This window comes from Pelodiscus sinensis, chromosome 3 (assembly GCF_049634645.1).
Source record: "Pelodiscus sinensis isolate JC-2024 chromosome 3, ASM4963464v1, whole genome shotgun sequence".
Lineage (NCBI taxonomy): Eukaryota > Metazoa > Chordata > Testudines > Trionychidae > Pelodiscus > Pelodiscus sinensis.
In genome coordinates, this window is record NC_134713.1 from 86,538,705 (window position 1) to 86,561,694 (window position 22,990).

Consider the following 22,990-nt stretch of genomic DNA (forward strand, 5'->3'; position numbering starts at 1 on the left):
GCCTCATTATATTCTCAGCTGTCCATGGACATTCAGTTTGCAGAAGTTGCAAAAAAGTGGATTTTTTTTAATCTACACTCTGCTAGAAGGCCACAACCATTTCTTTCAGACACAAACCTTGCTTCCATTATCCATGTTTTTGCTTTTTCAAGATTAGACTATTGCAAAATCCTACACAAGAGGCAATTCATGAGAGATGTTCTTTGTCATGTCTGAGCACAGGGTATGGACTAAACAACCTCTCAAAGTCCTTTCCAACCCTATATTTCCATGATTTGATAATATAACTTTAGCTGTAACTCTTGCTAAACAAGTTGCAATTAGCCTTTACAACATAATGATTAATAACCTATTTAATTTGCTGCAGATAATTTAATCGTGTGCTAATACCTTTTTCATCTTTAAAGTAAGAATTCATTCTCTTAAAAATGATCTTTAGATTTAAATGGTACAAAACATTGAGCTGATGGATTAAATATAATTAAAGTCATTGTGAAGAAATCAAACAAACTCTAGAAATACACAAGGGGAATATTTTATACAATATACCTGACTGTCATTTTAATTCCAAGCTGCTGCACAGATGAAAGGCTTTCATTCTTCACATTTACATCAGCAGCTAAAAACAAAAGAAAAAAATACAAGAATGTAAAAAAAAAAGCATTATAATGATGATTTTAATTGAAAAACGTTGAAAGTCATATTTTTACATATTTTAATGCCAAGTCCAGAGCACTGTTTTGTATCTGAAATGTTGTCAGTATAATCTCTGCAAAGATTATTATAGGAAACTGAACCCTTTGATAATTTTTTAAAAATAAAGTCGGAAAAAAAGCAATTACGTGCATGTTTTTCTTGATCACAATCAGTGTTCAGCACAACCAGAACAAGCAACTAGTTGGGCCCTACTCATTGATACTTACATTCTTACTTAGCATAACAGCCTCTGTATGGTAGATGAAACAGACAAAACTGTATCTCCTGTTCCAATTCCTTCCCTTCAAGCAGTATGGGATCTCACAAGTTGTAAAGCCAACCTTGCTGGCTCACAGCGTGTTGTAAATCTCAAATACATTTAAAATATTGAACTGAAAGGGACCTAAAATACTTTTATTTATTGTTCTGAATGAATATAATATATTCATCTACTTTATGCACTTTTTATAGGATTAAAATTGGTAAAATAGATCAAAAAAACTAATAAACTACATGTATTAATAAACACCCTCTGGAAATGTTATTTTATCACACATTTAAATCCTAAATGCAAAAAGACGTAACAAAAGGATATTCTCTCTCACACATATGATAATCAAAGACAGTGCAGATTCCTCACAAAAAAATTAGCATGTAATAAATGTTCTGAGTTGCTAGGGCCCAGGATCAGACAAGTTCTTATTTTTGTTTTCTAGTTTAGTTTCTGGTCCTGTTCCGAAAGTGTTAATGAATTTACACTAAGCAGGCTTCTGTCATCTCTTTAACGGGTGATAAGATTCTGTTACAATATATTATTAGTTTTCACATTTTTAATACATATACATATTTCAGCAGAAACCAATATCTATCATTTTCCCAAGATGTAAGTGATAATTCTGTGAAGGATCAGATCATTTTCTAATCTGATGGTATGTTCACCGATCCCACTTAAACAGGCATAAGACACCAAGCTAAAGGAGCTATTAGTACCAATTCAAGTGAGAAGTCTAGTTTCTCAACATTCAAAACAAATGGCAGAATATCTATGAATTGTCAATTAGATGGAGAGGTGATACAGGTGCAGAAATTAAACTGAATGAAGAAAATAGGCTAGGCTTTGGCAGTATTTTCCCATATGTCTAATCTAGCAAAAGAATTAAACATAAGGGACTGAATCACTTTCCTTTCATAGTTCACAGGAAACAAAGAACTATACTGAATATGTGTAATCCTATTTTAAAAAAGAATGAAATGGAAAATAGACATTTCTTAATCCATACATAAATGTCATGATTTGATAAATGTCAGGATTCTACACATATCCTTAAAACTCATACTGAGAATAATAAAATATATGGCAATAATGAGTCAAATGATATTTCTTACTCTTTGACTCCATTAGACTGGACAAATTAATAGTAGGGGAGAGATATCTTATTAGCTCTTTAGTTGAAAATATGCATTATTTAGTGCAATTTGGTTCTTTACAAAAATGAAATACAATATTCTTCAGAGTATCTTTGTAAGCCAAAGACCAAAGTCAACCCTGACAATGAACAGTTTAGCAGCAACGGAAATAGGATAAGTTTCATGAGAATTTTTTCTGCCCTTTTTTAAACCTGAAAACATTTTTGTCATCTGTACCCCACACATATAATTTCTGAGACTGCCTTGCTCTTTTTTGTTTCTCACTATGGATTCCCAAACTATTCCAATATGCTTTTACTGTTGCCTTAATTTTTTTTTCCTCTTTCCTTTCTGGGATTTCTGAGTGAACTCAAATTCTCTCCTTTCCTCACCGAGATCTCTCAGTTGTCTTCCATTAGCTATTATTTATCTCACTGTTTTAGTTCTCTTCCATTTTTTGCAGAATATTTAAGTAATGCCCAGACAAAATATAGCCATATAATGATAACAGACGTTAGCTAAACGAGTGACATTACAGTGTAACAGTAAAAACAAAATAAAAACACGAATGATTAGCAACAGTCAGATAGCAGACTGAAAAGGCAAAATTACTGCACTGATAGGTCTGGAATGAAAAAAATAGTAAGGAAGAGTTTTCAAGAAAAATGCTTGGTGAATTCAGGACTAGAGTGGATAGAACTGAGTTTGTGACATTAACCTGTCTGAACAGGAAATTTAGGCTGACGTCCTTGAGATGTTACCTGTTAGTTCAGTGGGAACTAATCAAGTTTAAAAAAGATGACATCACACCATACTTTAGCACATAGAAGAAGTCAATTAACTGAATATGAATAAATCCAGTTATTCATTAAGATATGCATGTTAGTTTTCTAAGCTACATGAGCAGTCAGCAGCCTAAAGAGCTACAATGCCATGTAGTAATGGAGGTCATACTTTGATAAGTTTCCATGCTGATAAAATATAATAAGTAAAACTGACAGAAACAAACACAGCTCCAATGCAAATAAATGTTCCAGCTACTGAATCCTCAGCAAACATGGAATTAAACGTTCTCAGCTCAGAGAAAATGGGTCCTAAACCTGATGGAGGGCCTCCTCCACACAAAAGAGCCAGGATTCCACAAAATACTCCACAAGGAACACTCAGGATAATCTCTGCTCAGATTACACTTTCACATAGGCCTAGTCTACATGGGGGAAAAGCCCACAGTATGTGGTATGCAGCAGATCTGTGAACAGTCTAAGGGTACGTCTAGACTACATGCCTCTGTCGCCAGAGGCATGTAGATTAGGCTACCAGACATAGGAAAATGAAGCGGCGATTTAAATAATCGCCGCTTCATTTAAATTTACATGGCTGCCGCGCTGAGCCGACAAACAGCTGATCAGAGCGATAGTCTGGATGCGCGGGTGTCGACATCAAAGGTATTTGTCGACCACCCAGGTATGCCTCCTGGGATGAGGTATACCTGGGTGGTCGACAAATACCTTTGATGTCGACACCCGCACACCCAGACTATCGCGTTGAGCCGACAAACAGCTGATCAGCTGTTTGTCGGCTCAGCACGGCAGCCATGTAAATTTAAATGAAGCGACAGAGGCATGTAGTCTAGACGTACCCTAAGTGTGCACATGGGGAATTAGTGCAGAGAAACTAATGGACTTTAGGGCACACTCCAAAGTGCCTTAAGCTAATTATTTAAAGTGCATTTCAGCTAAAATCTCTTCAGAGAAGCATAGCAAGGAGCAGAAATGTTCCCCCAAGATCTTCAAGTGGGTACTAGGTAATCTTGGCAGGAAGCATCTACTCTAACTCCCAGAAGGAACTGTCTGATTTAAAAGGTTTTCCCCCAAATATTCCTTAATTGTACGCCTCACAGTAATTAAGAACTAAGCAAGTCTGTTGTCATTTCAATCCCCTTGAGAATAGGTGCACTTACAGAAAGTACCTCCTACATCTCTAAAAAGCCTGTGGTTCCATTTAAAAAATCCAAAAAGCAAAAACAATATAAAAATACCCCCAAAATAAGAAAAAAATCTGTAAAATTATTCCTCCTCAATTAGCTCTTTCCTCTAGGTCAACAGTGGGCAAAAGGGCCACCAAGTCGGTTGATCTGGCCTGTGAAGGTCCTGCTGCTCCCCTATCCCAAGGCCAATCAGGGCCTAGGGACTGGGGAGTGTGTGGCATTTAGGGCTTGTCTAAAATACATTCCTCTTCCAAAAGAAGAATGTAAATGATCCCGATCGAAAATGCAAATGAAGCGCGGATTTACAAATCTCACATTTCATTTGCATAATTGCGTGAGAGCACTTTTTCGAAAAAGGGTTTTTTGAAAAAGAAACCGCAGTCTAGATAGGGTTCTTTTGAAAAAAAAAAAAAAAAACCTTTTTTCAAAAGAACAAATACTCCTGAAAAAATTAGGTATATGGGTTCTTTTGAAAAAGGGTTTTTTTCCCGAAAGAACCCCATCTGGACTGCAGTTTCTTTTTTGAAAACCCCTTTTTTGATAAAGTGTTCTTACGTGATTATGCAAATGAAGTGCGAGATTTGTAAATCTGCGCTTCATTTGCATTTTTGATTGGGCTCATTTACATTCCTCTTTCGAAAGAGGAATGTAATTTAGACATAGTCTTAGTGTCAACCCTGGCAGTTGATTCTAAGCCCTGCGCTCCCAACGGCAGGGAACGAGAGATTGCTTGCAGGAATGAGGCAGGGCAGGGCAGGATGAGACTTCATGTGCTTCCTCTGCCCAATGTTTTTTATAGCATGCCCGGCAAACTCATTCAAAAACTGAAGTATTTTCATATTCAATGTGGTAATTGATTTTAAGCAGTCATGTGTTGTTTTACATTGCTCCTGTATGCACACACAAACAAAAATATGGACAGTGCTCTTTTGTCAAAAAACATTAATGATGACACAGTATGGGGCAGTGGGTTCTTAACCCTCATGGCAACAGCATCCAGCCAGGGAAAAAAAATGAAACTGCGGCATGCATGCCTAAACGAGTGACAGCATTGTGGATCCTGAGGTGACAAGGTTTGGGTAGTAATGTGGACTTTATGAGAGGAATAAAAATAGTTAATTCTTGAATTGTAATGCCAATATAATAAGAAGCTCCTCAAATACACAAAATGCAGATGTTAGGATAATAAAAATAAATGTACAGTGCATGTCAAAATCAAGGAAGTGACTTGCTTTTTGTATTCCTTCAACCCAGATTTCTTGCTTCCTATGCACAAGAACTCCCCAAGACAAAGAAACGGCTTCTTCCTCAGAGAAAACCCATTTCCGGGGAATAAAAACTAAAGAAATTCCAGTTAGCAGCACTAGCAAGACTATTAAAATGTGACTCAAGTCTCACAAATTCATTTTCTAAAGTCTTTTTTTTTTAATAATCATTTCCTGTGATTTTTTTTTTAAATAATAATTTCCTGCAATGTTTGTCAATGTTTGTTTTCTGGCTTATCAGACTCTCATTTACTCATGTTGAAATGTGTATTCCTGACCCTGAGCCAGCAGTTGGGTATTTCTACCTACTGTTTTTTGGGACTTTCCAAGTTTCTGAGCATCCAAGCCCCTGCCATAAACCACCAGTCATACATGTAAAGTAAGGATGTTAAATTTAGATTAATCAACTAAACAAGTAGTCGATGCAATGTGCATTGACCATTCCATTAGTCAATAAGGGCACCTCCACCTTTGGAATGTAGCAAGAGATCTGCAAGTGCCAGCACAGGATTCAAGCAGTTCTCCACTGGACCTGTGCTCCCTACTTTTGAAATGTACAAGAGCCTCTTGTATATTTCAAGAGAAGGAAGCATGGGGTCAGCGGGGACTGCTTGAGTGCTGTGCTGGCCCTGAACTCCCAGCGCGTTTTGCTGTTGAAATGTACAAGAGCCCTGATGGAAATTCCATTAACATTTCAAAAGCAGGGAGAGCAGGGGACTGCTTGAGTCCCCCGCTGGACCTGTGCTCCCACAGCGCTTCTGCTTTTGAAGTGTAGCAAGAACTCCAGGCTGGAAGCGGGTCTGGATACTGAGTACAGATGTAAGCAACTAGTCAACTATCTGATAAGAATAAGCTTATCGGATAGTCAACTAATCCCTCGACTAGTTGCTTCCCCCCACCTTGATGCCTCTATGAACAGGAGCCGGTGCTGGGGAGAGCTGGCTTAAAAGGCAGTTCCCGCAAGTACCATCTCCGTGGGGCACAGGAGAGGCAGAGAGGTGGAAGGGACCAGGCATGAGCCAGGAATCAGCTGATTCCCAGCTCACGCCCAGTCCCAGATGCTGTGTATCTGCTTTTTAAATGTATTAAGAGCCTGCTGGCAGTCTCTTAATACATTTAAAAGGATGGTGTGCAGTGGGGCGGACTCCGTGCGCGCTAAGAATTAGCTGTCCTGGCTCGCACTGGGTCTCCCCCCCCTGCCGCTGCACTTCTGCTTTTTAAATGTATCGAGAGCCTACTAGCTCTTAATACATTTAAAAGGCAGAGCTGTAGAGGCATTAGCTCTTGGGGCCAGAAGCTAACCCCGCTGCAGCTCCATTGCTTATTGACTATTCAACTAGTCGATGGAAATTCCATCAACTAGTCGATTATTTGATTAAACTAAATTTAACATCCCTGGTACTGAGAAGTTCCCCTGGGTTTCAATGGGGAATCACCACTGTAAGCACTACACTTTGTGGGGTTTGCTGCTGGATGCAGCCCTAAATCAGTCATAACTCTTCTCATCTATCTGCATGTTAAGAGGCCACCCAACTGCCACTTGGGTCCAATGGCCAGGCAGGATTTCTGTGGCCTAAATTCCTCTTCCCATACATTACTAGGTAGAACAAAATACTTGTTATTTCAAAGTTAATAAATCGCCTCACAAATAGCTGGCGACAGTCAGTGCTGTATTAACCATTGTCCTACAGCCCTTGAACTGCTCTGGCCCAAGGAACAGCTTGGTAGAGGTAAGAAATTTGAACTTTATAGTAGGGATGTAAGTGACTAGTCGACTATCCGAGAAGCATATGTTTATCGGATAGTTGACTTGACTAGTTGCTTCCCCCCACTTGGGAGCAGAGCTGGATACTGAGTAGGGATGTAAGCAACCAGTATCTGGCAGTGACCAGTATTCTCTCTAAAATTTTCCATCTGTGAACAGACTGAGTTTTGTCTTGTCCACCAATATTGAGTTCATGTGCACTTATTCAGATGTGTGCCACCGTTGCACCCACCAGTTACTAACAAATATATTCACATTATATAAGAACACTAAAAAGCCCTCTCTCAGTCACAAAGAATAAAATGAGTTGTTAAATCAGCACTTTCACCCATGTATCCTTATTATTATGGCTGACTCTAAGTGCCAATATACTGTATTTGTCCCACAATCTGCTCATTGACCACCTCTGCACTATGTGATTTATCACCACACACAACACGGAAGGCTTAACAGTCATTCTGAAGGAAATGGGTGCTTTCTAACAATGAGTCTTTAAATAATGAAGCAGGTACAACAATCCCATTTAAATTGTTTAACTATAAAAAATGTAGTTAAGATCAGATAGCTGAAACATGAATAAAAAAGATGGAACTAGACATTGCTAAAATACAGACGTTATCAAAGCTTAGGCCAAAAGAGATCTCATCTGGGAAACAAAATAACGTTGGTCAAAGCTTAAATATAAAAATGAATAGCAGTTAGAAATGTAAGCAACTTAAACGAGCTATTTGTTCATAGCTTGCAATTTATACTGCCCCCCCAGCTCTTTGAAAGTCTAAAAAAAATTTAAAAACAAAAAAGTTCAAAACTTCACCTAGTAAAAGGTAAGCCGAGAAAGTTTAAAATAATATAATGCTCACTGCCAGATAAAGAATAGCTGTCAGTTTTGCAACCTTGAATAAAATATTTGAATGGATTTTTAGCGGAATTTTTAAAAAGTTTATTTATATACATATAAAGTTTATTTATAAATAAACTTTTTAAAAATTCCACTAAAAATCCATTCAAATATTTTATTCAAGGTTGCAAAACTGACAGCTATTCTTTATCTGGCAGTGAGCATCTACTGTAGCCTTAAATTCGTTAATTAACTCTTCAAGCATCCTGACGCTTTCACAAAGTTTAACTTCATTATCCTTAAGTGGTTAATATTAAACATAAAATAAGTGAAAATAAAAAGAGAAACCCAAAATAAACACCCTAAATCCCTATGTCAATAATGAAGCAGCTAAAACAATACAAATTATCATTGAAATACAAACTTAAAAATAATTATAACTATTTCTATAACATTCAAACAATAATGCTTCTTACTTAAAATCTTTTAAAAACTCAAAAAAAGGCCACAATCTGGGTGGTTTAAAACAAAAAGCAACCTACCATGCACACACACAAAATCAATAGAAAACAATAATACCCAACTATTAAACTCCTATTCAAAAGAGTTTCCAAGATGGAGTTAATGCCAGGACTGCATGGAGGCTGCCCTGCTGTTCCTGGGGTGGGGCCGCTACCTGCCCCAGGACCCTGCCCCAGAGCAGCTGGGCAGCCACTGTATGCCTCTTCTGAGGTGGGTGGGAGGCAAATTTTTGTGTGTGCCAAAAGAGATTAAAAAAACGTGGACTTTTCAGGTTAGAAAAGAGACTAAAGGGGAGGGTGATATGATAGAGGTCTATAAAATCATTATTAGTATGGAAAAAGTAAATAGGGAAAAGTTATTTACTTGTTCCTATAACAGGGTTCAAAAAAGAGCTAGATACATTCATGGAGGTTAGGTTCATGAATGGCTTGCAATGGTCCCAGCCTGGTAGAAATGGTGGGTAGAAATGGTGTCCTTAGCCTCTGTTTGTCTGGAAATGGATGACAGGAGAGGGATCACATGATTATTTGTTGTTTTTTCTCCCTCTGGGGCATCTGCTATTGGCAACTGTCGGAGAACAGAATAGTGGGCTTGATAGGCCTTTGGTCTGACCCAGTATGGCCATTCTTATGATCTTAAATTATTTGCTAAGATGTATATTGAATGGCACAAAGATTCATAAGTTCAAGGAATTCTACCTATTTATAGGGACACATTTAGGTCTAATATATACTTGAAATTTTAAGCATGCTATACCCAGGTCAGGCAACTACCGTGTTATAACTAGGGATGTGAACTGGATAACTGATTACTAGTAAGCACCAGCATTACCGGATAATGCTTACCGGTACTGCTTACAGATAGAGGGCTGTTCCAGCACTGCGTAGGGGTCAGGAGCCAGCAGTGGCAGCCCCCTGAGCCACCACTTAGGTAGGGAAAGGCTTTGACAATAGGAATGCAAAGGGACCATACACTGATAAAATAGCAGTGTAAGTGTGAAGACACGGCTTCAGCATGTAGAAAGCCATGTAGAGTACATAAAATAGGGGTTCAGGCCTTTATGACACTCTACTGAGCAAGTTGTGCCTCTCCTTCTATGCTGTTATTTATACCCAAACTAATAGTCTGTAATCTCTGCATCACTATAATTGCTGATTTAGCCTTTGAGTTAAATTGTTTCTGCTCCTAAGAAGATAGGAGAGGGAGAACAAGAGCACTGGAACTCAATTCCTAAACCCAATGCAACTGTAACAGAGGCAGCCATAATGAAATTGCTTTTATTTCCTGCATGCTAGAGCTACTGGCATACTTTGAGAAGGGCATGCCTAGCTGCGGGCTGGGTTGGGAAGTCAGCATTAGGATAAAGAGAAAAAGAGGAAGTTACTTACCTTGTGCAGTAATGACATTTCTTTGAGGTGTGTGTCACTGTGGGTGGCCCACTCTAGGCGTTGGGCTCGTCCCGGTGCCGCAGGTCAGAGAGTCGTCAGCTGAGGTTCAGCTGGACCGCGCATGGGTGGTGGCGCATGCTGTTCGCACCGTTTGTGAGCTTGCACATGATCCAGCTCCTGCCAGTTCCTCCTAATTGGATCACTCCTGAAAAACATAAAGAAGAGACTCCGAAGAGGGGAGGAGAGCGGGTCGTGGAGAACTCATGGGGACACACACCTCGAAGAAACGTCGTTACTACACAAGGTGATGGGTACTCTCTTCTTCTTCAGGTAGCGTCCTCGTGGGTACTCCACTCTAGGTGAGTGCAGAGCAGTAGCCTCGTCTACAGAGGTGGGATCAAAGTCAGGATCTCGCTGCTGTGGACAGCACTGCAGAGACTAGCACTGATTCTTGGGCGACAAGCATCAATGGCATAATGCTTAGCGAATGTCATGTCCGAAGATCATGTCGCCGTGCGGCGAATGTCCTGAATTGGTACACCTTTAAGGAATGCCAGAGAGGTAGAGGTTGCTCTGGTAGAATGAGCAGTAATTGGCATCGATGCGAGCCTATTGTGTAACGTGTAGCACATTGTAATACATTTCACAATCAGCTTAGAAATACGTTGCGAGGATAATGATCGTCCTTTGGTTCTTTTGTCTGAGCACAAGAGAAGCCATTGAGATTGACTGGAAAGGGCGAATCCTTTCTAGGTAAAAAGCTAATGCCCTACGGACATCCAATGTATGCAATAGGGCTTCATGGCTAAAGTTATGTGGTTTGGGGTAGAATGTCGGGAGTATTATAGGCTCGTTAATATGGAATTCTGAATTCACCTTCATTAAAAAGTTGGGGTGAGATCAATGTATTACTCCCTGCTTGGTAAACAGAGTATATGGAGGGTTGGCCGAGAGGCCCGCCAGCTCTCCTACCCGTCGGGCCAATGTTATAGCCAGCAGGAAGGCAACCTTCATAGTGAGCGTAGGGATGTCACAGGTCGCAAAGGGCTCAAAATGGGGGTAGGTGAGGGGTCCAACACTAGCTCCAAGTCCCATAGAGCAGGAAGCTTCTTACGTGGGGAGTGTAGATTTGTTAGGCCTTTCAAGAGGCATTTAGTCATCGGGTGAGCAATGACTGCAAAACCCTCAATTGACTGTCCAAATGCAGAAATTGCTGAGAGATGGACCTTGATGGATGAGAGCCCCAATCCTGAATGGTGTAAGTGGAGTACGTAGTCCAGGATACGATGGATTGGGATGGACATTGCATCGAAGTTATTGACTAAGCACCAAGAATGGAAACGGTGCCATTTATAAACGTAAGTTTTGCGTATGGATTCACGTCTGCTATAGAGTAGTACTTATTTCACCTCTTGGGAGCAGAGGACTTCTGTGCTATGGAACCTGCTAGGAACCACACTGTGAGGTGTAGGCGGTCGATTTGGGATTGTGGCATGGACAGTCCTGGTTGCGTTGAGCAGATTGGGTTGTTTCGGTAAATGATTTGGAGGTTAGAATCATAGAATCATAGAATAATAGGACTGGAAGAGACCTCGAGAGGTCATCGAGTTCAACCCCCCGCCCTCAAGGCAGGACCAAGCTCCATCTACACCATCTCTGACAGATGTCTATCTAACCTGATCTTAAATATCTCCAGAGAGGGAGATTCCACCACCTCCCTTGGCAATTTATTCCAATATTTGACCACCCTGACAGTTAGGAATTTTTTCCTAATGTCCAATCTAAACTTCCCCTGCTGCACTTTAAGCCCATTACTCCTTGTCCTGTCCTCAGTAACCAAGAGGAACAAATTTTCTCCTTCCTCCTTGTGACACCCTTTTAGATATTTGAAAACCGCTAGGTTGCAGGGACAGTTGTAGGAGAAGGGGGAGCCACGTCTGTCTGGGCCAAAACAGGGCAATGAGTATCACCGTGGCTCTGTCCTCAATTATCTTCTCTAATATTCTTGGAAGAAGTGGAACTGGAGGAAAAGCATAGAGAATATGGTGAGACCAATTTATAAGAAATGCATCCCTCAGAGATTTCAGTCCCAGACCAGCTCTGGAACAGTATTTTGGGCACTTCGTATTGAGATGTGTGGCAAAGAGATCTATAGTGGGGTGCCCCCATTGGTGAAATATAGAATGGGTCACCTTTGGGTTGATCTCCCACTCGTGCTGAGGAAAAAAATGTCTGCTTAAGGCATCGGCAATTGTATTGTCCTTGCCTGGGAGGTATGTGCCCACAATGGTAACTCCATGGCATATACACCAATCCCATAGCTTCGTGGCTTCCGCACAGAGGGATCTGGATCAGGTTCCGCCCTGACAGTTGATGTAATAAACCATGGTGGTGTTGTCAGTAAAGATTTGAACTGTCTGGCCACAAATCTTTGGGTGGAATGTCTTGTATGCATTGAATACTGCCCTGAGCTCCAGAAGATTTATATGCCAGAGGGCTTCTTGCGTATTCCATCGACCTTGGGCAAATTTGACCTCGCAGTGTGCTCCTCATCCCAGAAGAGATGCATCTGAAGTGACTTGGGCATAGACGATGGAACGGAACGCTGGAGAGCATGTTGGCGGGAGAAGTCCACCATGTCAGGGATTGTCAAACTATTAATGGTACCTTCACTAGTCTGTGTACATCGCGATTGCCTGGGTGATAAACAATGGCCACCAATGCGGTAAACATCTGAGGTGTAGCCTCGCGTGTTGTAAGACATATGTTGTGGCAGCCATGTGTCCCAGAAGTTGTAGGCAGGTAAGAATTGGTACCTTTGGGCTGATGGAGAGTGTCTGTGTAAGGTTCTGTATTTTGTGGAATCTTTCCGAAGGAAGATACGTTTTGGTCATTATAGAATCTAATCGTGCCCCAATGAACATGAGAGATCTTTGCGGGGTGAGTGATAACTTCGGTATGTTCAGTATGAGACCCAAGTCTGTAAACAGTTGCTTTGTGACTTCGGTGACACGAAGTGCGTGATCGTAAGTATGGGCCTTGATTAGACAGTTGTCCAGGTACGGGAAAAATATGATGCCCTGGTAGTGAAAATACGCAGCTATCACCGAGAGTGTCTTGGAAAAGACCTTGGGCGCTGATGATAGGATGAACGGGAGAACTTTGTTTTGAAAGTGCTGTGTGCCTATGACAAACCTCAGAAAGCATCTGTGAGCTGGGTGTATCGTCACATGAAAATAAGTGTCCTGCAAATAGAGGGACGTGAACCAATCTCCCTTGTTCAACGTGGGGAAGATAGACGCTAGAGTCACCATCTTGAACTTGTTTTTCCTGAGATACCGGTTGAGATTTCGAAGGTCCAGGACAGGCCTCCATCTTCCTGACTTCTTTTGTGTGAGGAAATAAAGAGAGTAAAATCCCTTCTTGCCCTGGAAGTGTTCGGGCACTGCCTCCACCACCCCAATCTCTATGAGTCGAGTGACCTCTTGGAGTAAGAGGGCCTCATGAGATGGGTCCCTGAAGAGGGACAGAGTTGGGGGGGAGGGAGGGAGAGAAGAGGAATGGAATAGCCTAATGTTATTAATTCCCGGATCCAACGATCTGTAGTGATGGTAAGCCACCTGTGCTGGTAAGGTCTCAGTTGGTGATGAAACAACTTCTGTGATCCCGGGAGGTATATCAAGGGAATGGTTCGGAGCCCCTCGATAGGACCATCAAACTTGCTGCCTGTTGTTCTGAGGATTAGGGGTCCTACCAACCAGTCTGTGTTCTACGTCTTTGCTGACAACGTCTCACATGTTGTTGTTGCTCTTGCTGTCTATATCTGGGTCCCATTTATGAGATGGGCCTTTGTCTGTAATAGGGTGTATAACGCTTACGGTGGTAAGGGGGCGTATACATCCCCAGTGTTCTTAAGGTCGTTCTGGAGTCCTTGCCGGAGTGCAACACTTGATCCCTCTTTTCAGTGAACAGACTCTCCCTATCAAAGGCCAAGTCCTCAACCTTTGTCTGCAAGTCCTTAGAGACTAAGGCTAGCTGCAACCAGGATGACCTTCTCATTACTACCGATGTTACCATGGCACACGCTGCAGTGTCGGCAATGTCTGCAAGGCTATTGTTGAGGCCATGTAACCCTCCTGGACCACTGATTTTAGCAGTTGCCGTTTGTCCTCAGGCAAATGCTCTAATACTGCCACCAGCTTGGAATAACTGTCAAAGCTATGGTTGGAAGATTTGCAGCATAATTCGCCATTCGAAGAATGAGCATGGCAGAGGAATAAAACTTTCACCAGAAAAGGTCTAGTCACTTGGACTCTTTTACCTGCAACATTTTTGTGCTGTGGTTTTTGGCTTTTTGTTGAGCTGCGTCAACAACCAAGGAATTTGTTTGCGGATGCATGAATAAGAATTCTATCCCCTTCGAAGGGACAAAATATTTCTTGTTGGACTTCTTATGCATAGGCTGGGAAGAGTCAGGTGTTTGCCAGATATTGTCCGCAATCTCCAAAATTGCATCATCGAAAGGTAACGCCATTTTCGAGCTCTGTGAGTGCTGAAGATTTTTTAGGAGGCAATGTTGTTTCTCTTGGACCTCCGTGAGGTGCAGTTCCTGGGATTCCGCTACTCTTTTGAAAAGGTCATGAAATTGACGAATGTCGTCTGTGGGAAAAGAATCACCAGGGAAGACTACATTGTCTGGTGAGGAAGATGACTGATCCATTGGAGATTGTGCCTGGGACTGTGTTTGCTCAGGTGCAGTTACTTGAACTGGCTCTGGTTGCCTAGGAGGAAGAGGATCATCTCCAGACGGTGTGGTAGCGTTGGTACCCTGGAACTGCTGTAGGAGCATTGTCGATGATGACGTCGGGATCTGCAGGAAGAGTGCCCCGAAGAGTATTGATGCTGGTAGTGGTAACGGTCATGGTAATAATGCCAGGGGGAACAATCTGGTGAGTATCGACTTCTGGAGTCAGAACGATATCTCAAACAAGATGACCGTGCAGGTGGCGTAGGGGAACGAGATCTGACCTGTTATACGATGGAGAACGTGAATGCCCGCGGTATCATTGAGGTGACGGTGAGTATCGTGGTGAATGCCTGTGATGGTGTAATATGGATGTGGCACGAGTTTCCTGCTGAAGTTGTACCAAAAAGACAGAGGCTGGTGATTGTGGCTGGGGCGAGAAGACCGCTGGTTCTGGGCTTGGGGAGGGCGTTATGATCTGTTAGGACTTGTGTTTGGCCTTTCCCTGCATCGGTGATTGGTTTGCCGCAGAATGGGATCTATAGTGCGGTGGTGCCGTGGTCCAGTTCATAAAAGGGTCTGTTGCATCTTGAGTCGATGTCTCAAGCGTGTTCCGCGGAGATGTGGTCGGTGCAGGAGCCCCTGCCGGTGCTGATGTTGGCGTGGATGAGCCGCTTTGGGACGGTGCTGACAACAGTGCTAGAGATGGTGCTGGCATGGACGGTGTCACCACAGCCACGAATGGTGCCGGCGTTGTTGGTGCCATCTCAGCCACTGGCATCGGCGCTGTTGGGGCCGGTGCTGTCGGCGTCACTAGAGGCGCAGGTGTCAGTGCCGCAGGCCGTGCTGATGAGACCATGTCCGCCGGTGCCAAAGGCTTTCATTTGGCTGGAGCCGGGGCTGAGTCAGATCTTAGAGCTACGGCCGGTGTCAAAGCCGCCTCCTTGCACAGGGAAGGGCTCGGCTCTGAAATGCTACGGCTGGACTTGTGCCATTCAGCATGCCGAGGCAACCTCGATCACGAGGTACCTGGCTTGTCACTCATGCTCCTGAGTGAAGCAGATGAGTGGAGAGGTGACTTTTTGCCCGGTGTTGGGGCCACAGACGTTGATGGTCTAAGGTGGCTCAGCGTCAGCAAGTAAAGCCTTGCAGAAGAGGAGCATTTTTAACTGCATCTCACGGTTATGACTTGCTTGGGCAGTGAGCTCGGTGAAGTGTGGGTATTTTTGGGGTATATGACCCTCGTCCAAGCACCTAATGCATATCAGGTGTCCATCAGATGCTGGCATAGCGTCACGGCACTGCGTACACTTATTGAAACCAGGGGAACCCAGCATATTGAACTGAAGAGAATTTTTTTTTAAACCAACATGAAATAACTAACCCACTAACAACTAACTAACTAAACTTGAACTACTGGATAACTATTACAACTATTTTACAGATTTTTTTTTTTTTTTGTCGTCACAGCTGAGGAGCAGGGGTTTGCTCTGCCTGAGACCATGAACGGTTAGGAGGAACTGGCGGGAGCCAGATTGCGCGCAAGCTCACAAACGGTGCAAATAGCATGTGCTGCCACACATGCGCGGTCCGGCTGAACCATGGCTGATGACTCTCCAACCTGCAGCGCCGGGACGAGCCTGACACCAAGAGTGGAGCACCCATGGGGATACTACCCGAAGAAGAATACATCTTTGTTTAAGTGGTAATTTCAAGAGTGGGTTTCCCTTCCCTTCTGGAGATGCAATACCTTCCCCCCCCATCACCACCACAATTTCCCATTCTTTGCCTGGCTCATGCTCTACTAGCTATCACAACCATTGCTTAGCCCTAAAATAATCATTTTTTAAGTCAGAGAAAAAATAAAAGCAAAAAGGAAAGTACCAGCAGTGGCAAACAATCGAGAAAATGTGTTAACTTTTAAAGCCCATACTATGTGTATGTGCTCTCATCAGAATACAAATCAGAGTCCATTTTCCAGAGAAAGCTAACTTCAGTTAAGATTTGCACGGCTGTGTATAATTAAGTATTGCAACTGCATAAAGATTTATTGGTTATTTTCTTCTCTGATCTTTAAAGGGATAACAACCCAAACTAATTTGATTTTTCCAGATTTGCAAATTTACAATAGATTGAAATCCTGAGAGAGTACACAACAGATGGATGATTGTTATTCTAATTTCAGCTACCTAAGAGTGTAGATAGCTGTCATTTAAAAAAAAAAGATAATCAATTTCTTATTTGTAGGAACATGATAAACAGCAAGTATTCATGCACTGTACTGAAACTACTTTTGTTTAAATCACAGTTTCAGTTTATTAAGATAAAACCTTTGGCTTCTGTTAAAGCCTCTGTTAAAGAAACTCTCAAAATCCCAAAGAATGATGTCATAGAGAGGATGAAGCATACAACAATCTAGAAGATGCTTTGAGAGCTTCTTTAGACACCGAGCTGGAGGTGGGAAAGATGTTTGAGAAGAGACGTGGTCCTAAAATCTATTTTTAAATGTTTAAATATGGACTAACCCTTTAAGAATGAACTAACTGGTAGGGAAGAAACTATTTTTTTATATTAAATATTAGTATCTATAAGACTTGGCTGAGACTGCATAAACAAGATAGTGAAGGAAAGACAATATCATGTAAGACAAGCAATACAATTAGTCTTGATCAAAAATCAGTTGTCTCCTTTCTTTAAAAATCTTTCCAGAAAACAACCTGACGGGATCTTGGAAAGGTTAGGTATATTCAGATCAGAGAGTAAAAGACTTGATATCTAACAGATAAAGAAGCTCATTTCCTAATGATCATGGGTTTCTATTTTTATTTCATTATTTTGCTGCTGGAGTCTAACATTTAAATTAGGCTGGGAAGCATAGGCCCTGATTACCATTCAGCACTGGAATAAAAACAAGTTCTAAACCTAGAAAATTTTCAAGAAACAGTTTTGTTTTCTATCTGGCCCTACTAATTTCACAGCATATGAAGGGACAAGGGCTTATCTTTATTTTTTGTGTAAACATGTAAGCAGGGTCTCTGAGGAGGAGAGTTTTAAAGAGCAATATGTATTTACATAAACATACCTACACAGTAGACAGAGCAATGTTTCTCAAAGAGATCAACTTTGGCTGGTGTTGTACAGTATTACAAATTGCTTTAGTACTTAATGCAGGGGTAGTAAAATTTTATTAATATTGCTGTCTTCATTATATGAATAAAAGGGAGAAGAACTGTGCTTAATCTGTCCCAATGAGGAAGTCATTCTCATATGAAAAACCTTCTTAAGTCAGGGGCTCAAATGCCAGAGTCCTTTGAAAGAGAAGAGTGGGAACACGTATCCCAGTTTTTACTTTTTTCAGTTCTGAGTAAGGATGCTAATGGGGATAAGATCTACTGCATACTGAAGCCAGGTGTTTCCTAAGCCTAACAAGTAACCCAACGTTTCACTTGCCTATTTGCTCTTTCTGCTGTACTTGACATGCTTAGAAGAAACTCCATTTTATCAAAAAATTAAGCAGAATTGGGCTGGTTTTCTAATCCAGGTTTCCAGCTGCCCACACTTCAGAGGGACAAGACACAGTGCCTTCTTGAAGGATTTCTCTCTCAGCAGGAAGATGGTAACTATTGTCCAAACCTCTTTCATTCACAGCTTTATTTTAAGGTTTTGAGAATAAAGCCTCAAATATATGGTTTTGAGTGGATAATTAAATTATTCTGTAGTCCTGGCATCTCTGTTCCAAGTAACACAAAATTATGCACTAATTCTACATGTATTTATATAATCCTATACATCATTAAAGCTGCTGTTAGAATTGAAGAATATATTTATACAGGCAATATACAAGTGATAAATTGGATAGGCGTGTACAATTTTTCACATGTTTAAAGCTGTATCACTTGCTTACTAATCCTTGGATTTATTCTAACATTCCAAACTCCTGAATGAACAGTTTTTAAAGCCTGAAAGTTAAAAATGAAAATCAATCCATCAAGGAAATATTTCTTCTTTCTTTTCAAAAATGTGGAAAAATCCTCTCCCCTTACCATAGCCCAAGGCCTGAGGAGGCAAGAGTCTATATACACTCCATTTAAAAAGCCATGACGGGTCCGTACCAGCTGACTCAGGTTCCAGGAATCAGGCTAAGGGGCTGTTTCACTGTGTTGTAGATATTTGGGTTCAGGCTGCAGCAGAAGCTGGGACCTTCCCATCTTGCAGGATGACAGAGCCCAGGGTCCTGGCTGAACCTAAACATCTACACCAGAATTTAATAGCCCCTTAACCCAAGTTCCCAGGAGCTCAAGTCAGCTGCCATGGCCCAGTCACAGGTTTTTAATTGCAGAGTAATCATACCCATTAAGACATGGGCCAGATTTTCTCAACATACAAATGTCACAACCTTAAATCTGATACCTTGTGTCCTATCTAGAAACCACTAGAAACTGGGCTGAATCCCATCTTTCCAACAGATGATAACACTTGTTTAGTTCTGAAAGATCATAAGACACAGAACTAAAATCATGATTTTAGAAATATTTTACATGCATTAGTTTCTATTTTCCTCAGACTCTGAGCCCAGCACAGTTCAATATATGGTAAATAAATTATGTAGCTTTACAAGCAGAGTATAAAGAAATAATCTCAATTATGTGTTTTAAAAATCTGAAAAAAACCTAAAACAACTTCTATAGCAAAAATAGTATATACAAAATGCATGATGATACGATATACAAAGAGATTTGGGGCCAATTTGAGCTAAGGAAAATGTACACTAAGGCTACATCTAGATTACATCCCTCTGTTGACAGAGGGATGTAAATGAGGAACTTCGAAAGTGCAAATGAAGCGGAGATTTAAATATCCTGCACTTCATTTGCATAATTGTGTTACGGCGCTCATTCGAACAAGCGCCATTTCGAAAGTAAAACTGTGGTCTAGACGTGGTTCTTTCAAAAACAGCAGGCTTTTTTGAAAGATCCCATGAACCACAAAAAATCTTTCGAAAAAGCCTGCTGTTTTTGAAAGAACCACGTCCAGACCATGGTTTTACTTTCGAAATGGTGCTTGTTCGAATGAGCGCTGTAATATAATTATGCAAATGAAGTGCAGGATATTTAAATCCCCGCTTCATTTGCACTTTCGAAGTGCCTCATTTACATCCCTCTGTCGACAGAGGGATGTAATCTAGATGTAGCCCGAGTATCTATTCCTTTACTCACATCGATTTGACCTTATGATAACATTTTCAGAAGTACCTAAGTCTCCATTATTTTTCCATAGAACACAGGTGCTTTTGAAAATGTTACCTCATAAAACTTATTCATGAATAACTATCCTAAACTCAAAAATAATAAATAGAGTGAGGATAGAAAATGGTCATTCTATTTCATGGAGGATTTAAAGATCTTTACATTTGGCTTTGTTCTGATTTGGAGTAAAACCAAAATTTTCAAAATTCTTTGAGAAACTGTTCTCTACCCAGATGCCCTGAGAGCCCATGCTCCCAGGTAGTCTGCCTGGATTCTGTCAGAATTTAAGCAAAAATCAAACAATGTTTGCAATATATTTAGATTTTGATAACTTGGCAAAATCTGTTTAAAAATGCCTTTTTCCCCCTAACCATTTCTCAATTAAGCCTTATGCTCTACTACATATTTTGTAGTGATAAAAATGCTGTTACTCTGCAGTCAGGTGATTTTATTCTGTATTTTTTACTTACTCACCTGCACTGTGATTACTAATCTACATGCATCAATATTAATTCAAACATTTATTACTTCTGAATATTTTCCAAGAGCTTCAATTAAACAAAAACAAACCACTTACAAAAAATACTCTGCCTACACTCAGTTCTATGATCTTGTACTGAGGTCTAAGGAGGACAACATTGCACAAGAAACATATTTAAGGTAAGAGACCTTCTGATGTATATAGGTAGAAATAGGAGCTCAAGACCATTCAAAAATAAAAGAATACCAAATTTCCAATCAGACACAATATATTTCCTTCTAGTACAGAGAAAGTTGAATTACAAAGTCTTGGCATTTTAATGTATGGGAAAATTAATCTGGGTTATTCTGAGAGTTTAAAAAAAATCTGTTACCTGTATTTTTGTTTCCCTGACACATGTACATGGATTTACAATAAGTAGCATTAAAAAAACAGCCATCACTTGCAATTAAACTATTTAAGACATTTCTAAAATAGTTGTTGGTTAAATGTGCAATTTATAAACAATTCATAAGGGCAATTCATAAGGGCAATTGGCAGTTATTTGGGATGATAGTATTACTCAAACAAGAATCCATAAAATCTTTATGCCACCATCATTTATTCCATATCTCTCGGTGTGTACTGTAGCTATAAGAATACTCAAAATTCCATTGACATTTAGTCATACTGTGCTTCCCAAAACAGGTTATCTTCCAAAGGACACTAAATGTTTACTATGATTTGAATAGTGAATAGATGAACAGTTAAATAAAAAAAAAAGATGTGTAGCTACTTTTTAATCAAAAAATCTATGGATATATTATTTTTTCGTTTATATTCAAAGATGAAGTGCCTGTAAACTTACCTTCATATTCTCCAGTGCTGAAGTAACATTCTGATGGGTTTTCAGAAAGATGCAACACAAACTTTTCAATTATTTCTGCCAAAACTGTAATAAGCAAAAACCCATTAAAACATTAGCGACAATGAATGGAATGTGGACTTACATTACCCAACGAAATTACAACACGTGGACAACTAAAGCAATTTGAACTCCTTCATGTTTATGCACATTTGTATGAAAAGGAAATCAAAATACTGTGCTTCTGTATTCATAACTTTCCTGATTCAAATTAAATTTTTAATAGCTTCACTGAGAATCTATTTGGTGTTAACTGAAAGAGAATTATTTATTATCTCTAGATCCTCCAAGGATTACTTCAGAATTTGTTACATGGTTTCAATATATAAAGAAAATTAACTCTAATTAGGCTACAATACCTTACCACATTTGTATATGGATGTCCACTGTGGGTAAAAATGCTACTTGAAGACAGAAGACAAGAGGCAATGCACTTGAAACACTTTAAAGGTTCTGTTCTTCCTTCTCAACAAATTTATAGAAAAGTAATCACAAGCTTTCCAGTAAATATTATTAGATATTAGAGGGCAAGAACAAATCTTAAGACTTATGAGCTGCTTCTACCAATTTATTATTACTATAGTCTTACTCAAAGATCTGCTTCCTCCATAAAAGCTCCCATGGGTATTGTATTCCACTCAGGCTACATCTAGACTGCAGACTTCTTTCAGGAGAAGTTTTTCCGGAAGAGATCGTCCAAAAAAACTTCTTTCGAAAGAGAGCGTCCACTCTGCCAAAGTGAATGAAAAAGCAATCTGTTTTTTCGAAAGATAGTATCCACACTGAATGGACACTGTCTTGCATTTAAGCTGTGATTACTATGGACGGAGTTGCCACCAAGGCACTTGTGATTTTTCTCTTCTTTCGAAAGAGCTCCCTCCTTCCCTGTCCACACATGCCTTTTTCCGAAAGAACTCTTTCAGAAAAAGGCTTCTTCCTTGTAGAAAGAGGTTTACCAATGTCAGAAAAATTCCTCTATTCTTTCGATTTTTTTTGAAAGAACGTGATTGCAGTGTGTACACAAGTGATGTTTTTTCAGAAAAATGGCCGTTTTTCCAAAACCACTCTGTAGCGTAGACATAGCCTCAGTGACTATATTGTGCGGTCAAGCAGAATGCTGGAAGTTTGTCACTATCTGTAGCCCTAAGCACTCCTGTATAAAATATGTTTTGTGATACATCATTTGAAAATTAATAACTTGCAGGTCAATAACATTATGGTAAAAGGTATGTAGCAACATTACATGTACAACTATGAATTTCCCTTTTAGGCTGTCACTTCATGTGTTCAAGACTATGTGCTTTAGAGTAGGTAAAGCTGTTAAACAAATTTATCTCAGAGAAAAGAATGTAATTTCCTCACCTGGAAGTTACTTCCATGGTATTTTGAAAGGAGACTATATTTACATATCATGTGTTGAGACCTACTAAGCTAACAAAAAGGTGGAGGAAAACCGTATATTATCATGACAGGGGAGAAAATTAATAATCACATGTTTAATGTTCATTCATTTGCACCAAAGAAGGCAGGAACTACAATAATATGCATTTTAGCAGACAACTCCGTGAAGGGCAGAAGCAACAGAAATTTTTGTTCAAGAGACTCTGTGTAGCTTAATTCACAGCTGGATATCTTATCTGGACATGTCCTTCAGAAGAATTGATGTTAAAGATTTATTGGACTATAAAAAGAGAGGGGCCAAGAAACTCCACATTATTTATCTTTCACCTAAGACGACAAAGGTACC

General features: G+C 40.3%; 1 protein-coding gene and 1 long non-coding RNA gene across 10 annotated transcripts in view; one reads left to right on the forward strand and one right to left on the reverse strand.

Moving 5' to 3' along the window:
- Positions 1-22,990, reverse strand: part of TBC1D32 (TBC1 domain family member 32) — a 205,113-nt gene that overhangs the window by 51,941 nt on the left and 130,182 nt on the right. For all 9 annotated transcript variants that reach the window (XR_012902655.1, XR_012902654.1, XM_014577943.3 and 6 more), the window contains 2 exons: positions 21,187-21,270; positions 550-619 (listed from right to left, as the gene is read on the reverse strand). Coding sequence is in view for 7 of the 9 variants with exons in the window: in XM_014577943.3 (XP_014433429.2) it covers positions 550-619; positions 21,187-21,270 (154 nt within the window). In the remaining 2 variants the exon portion in view is untranslated. The remainder of the gene's footprint in view (positions 1-549; positions 620-21,186; positions 21,271-22,990) is intronic.
- LOC142827872 (uncharacterized) lies at positions 17,053-21,300 on the forward strand. Its single transcript, XR_012902656.1, has 3 exons — positions 17,053-17,158; positions 18,154-18,228; positions 21,166-21,300. It is a non-coding gene; the product is annotated as an uncharacterized LOC142827872 (long non-coding RNA).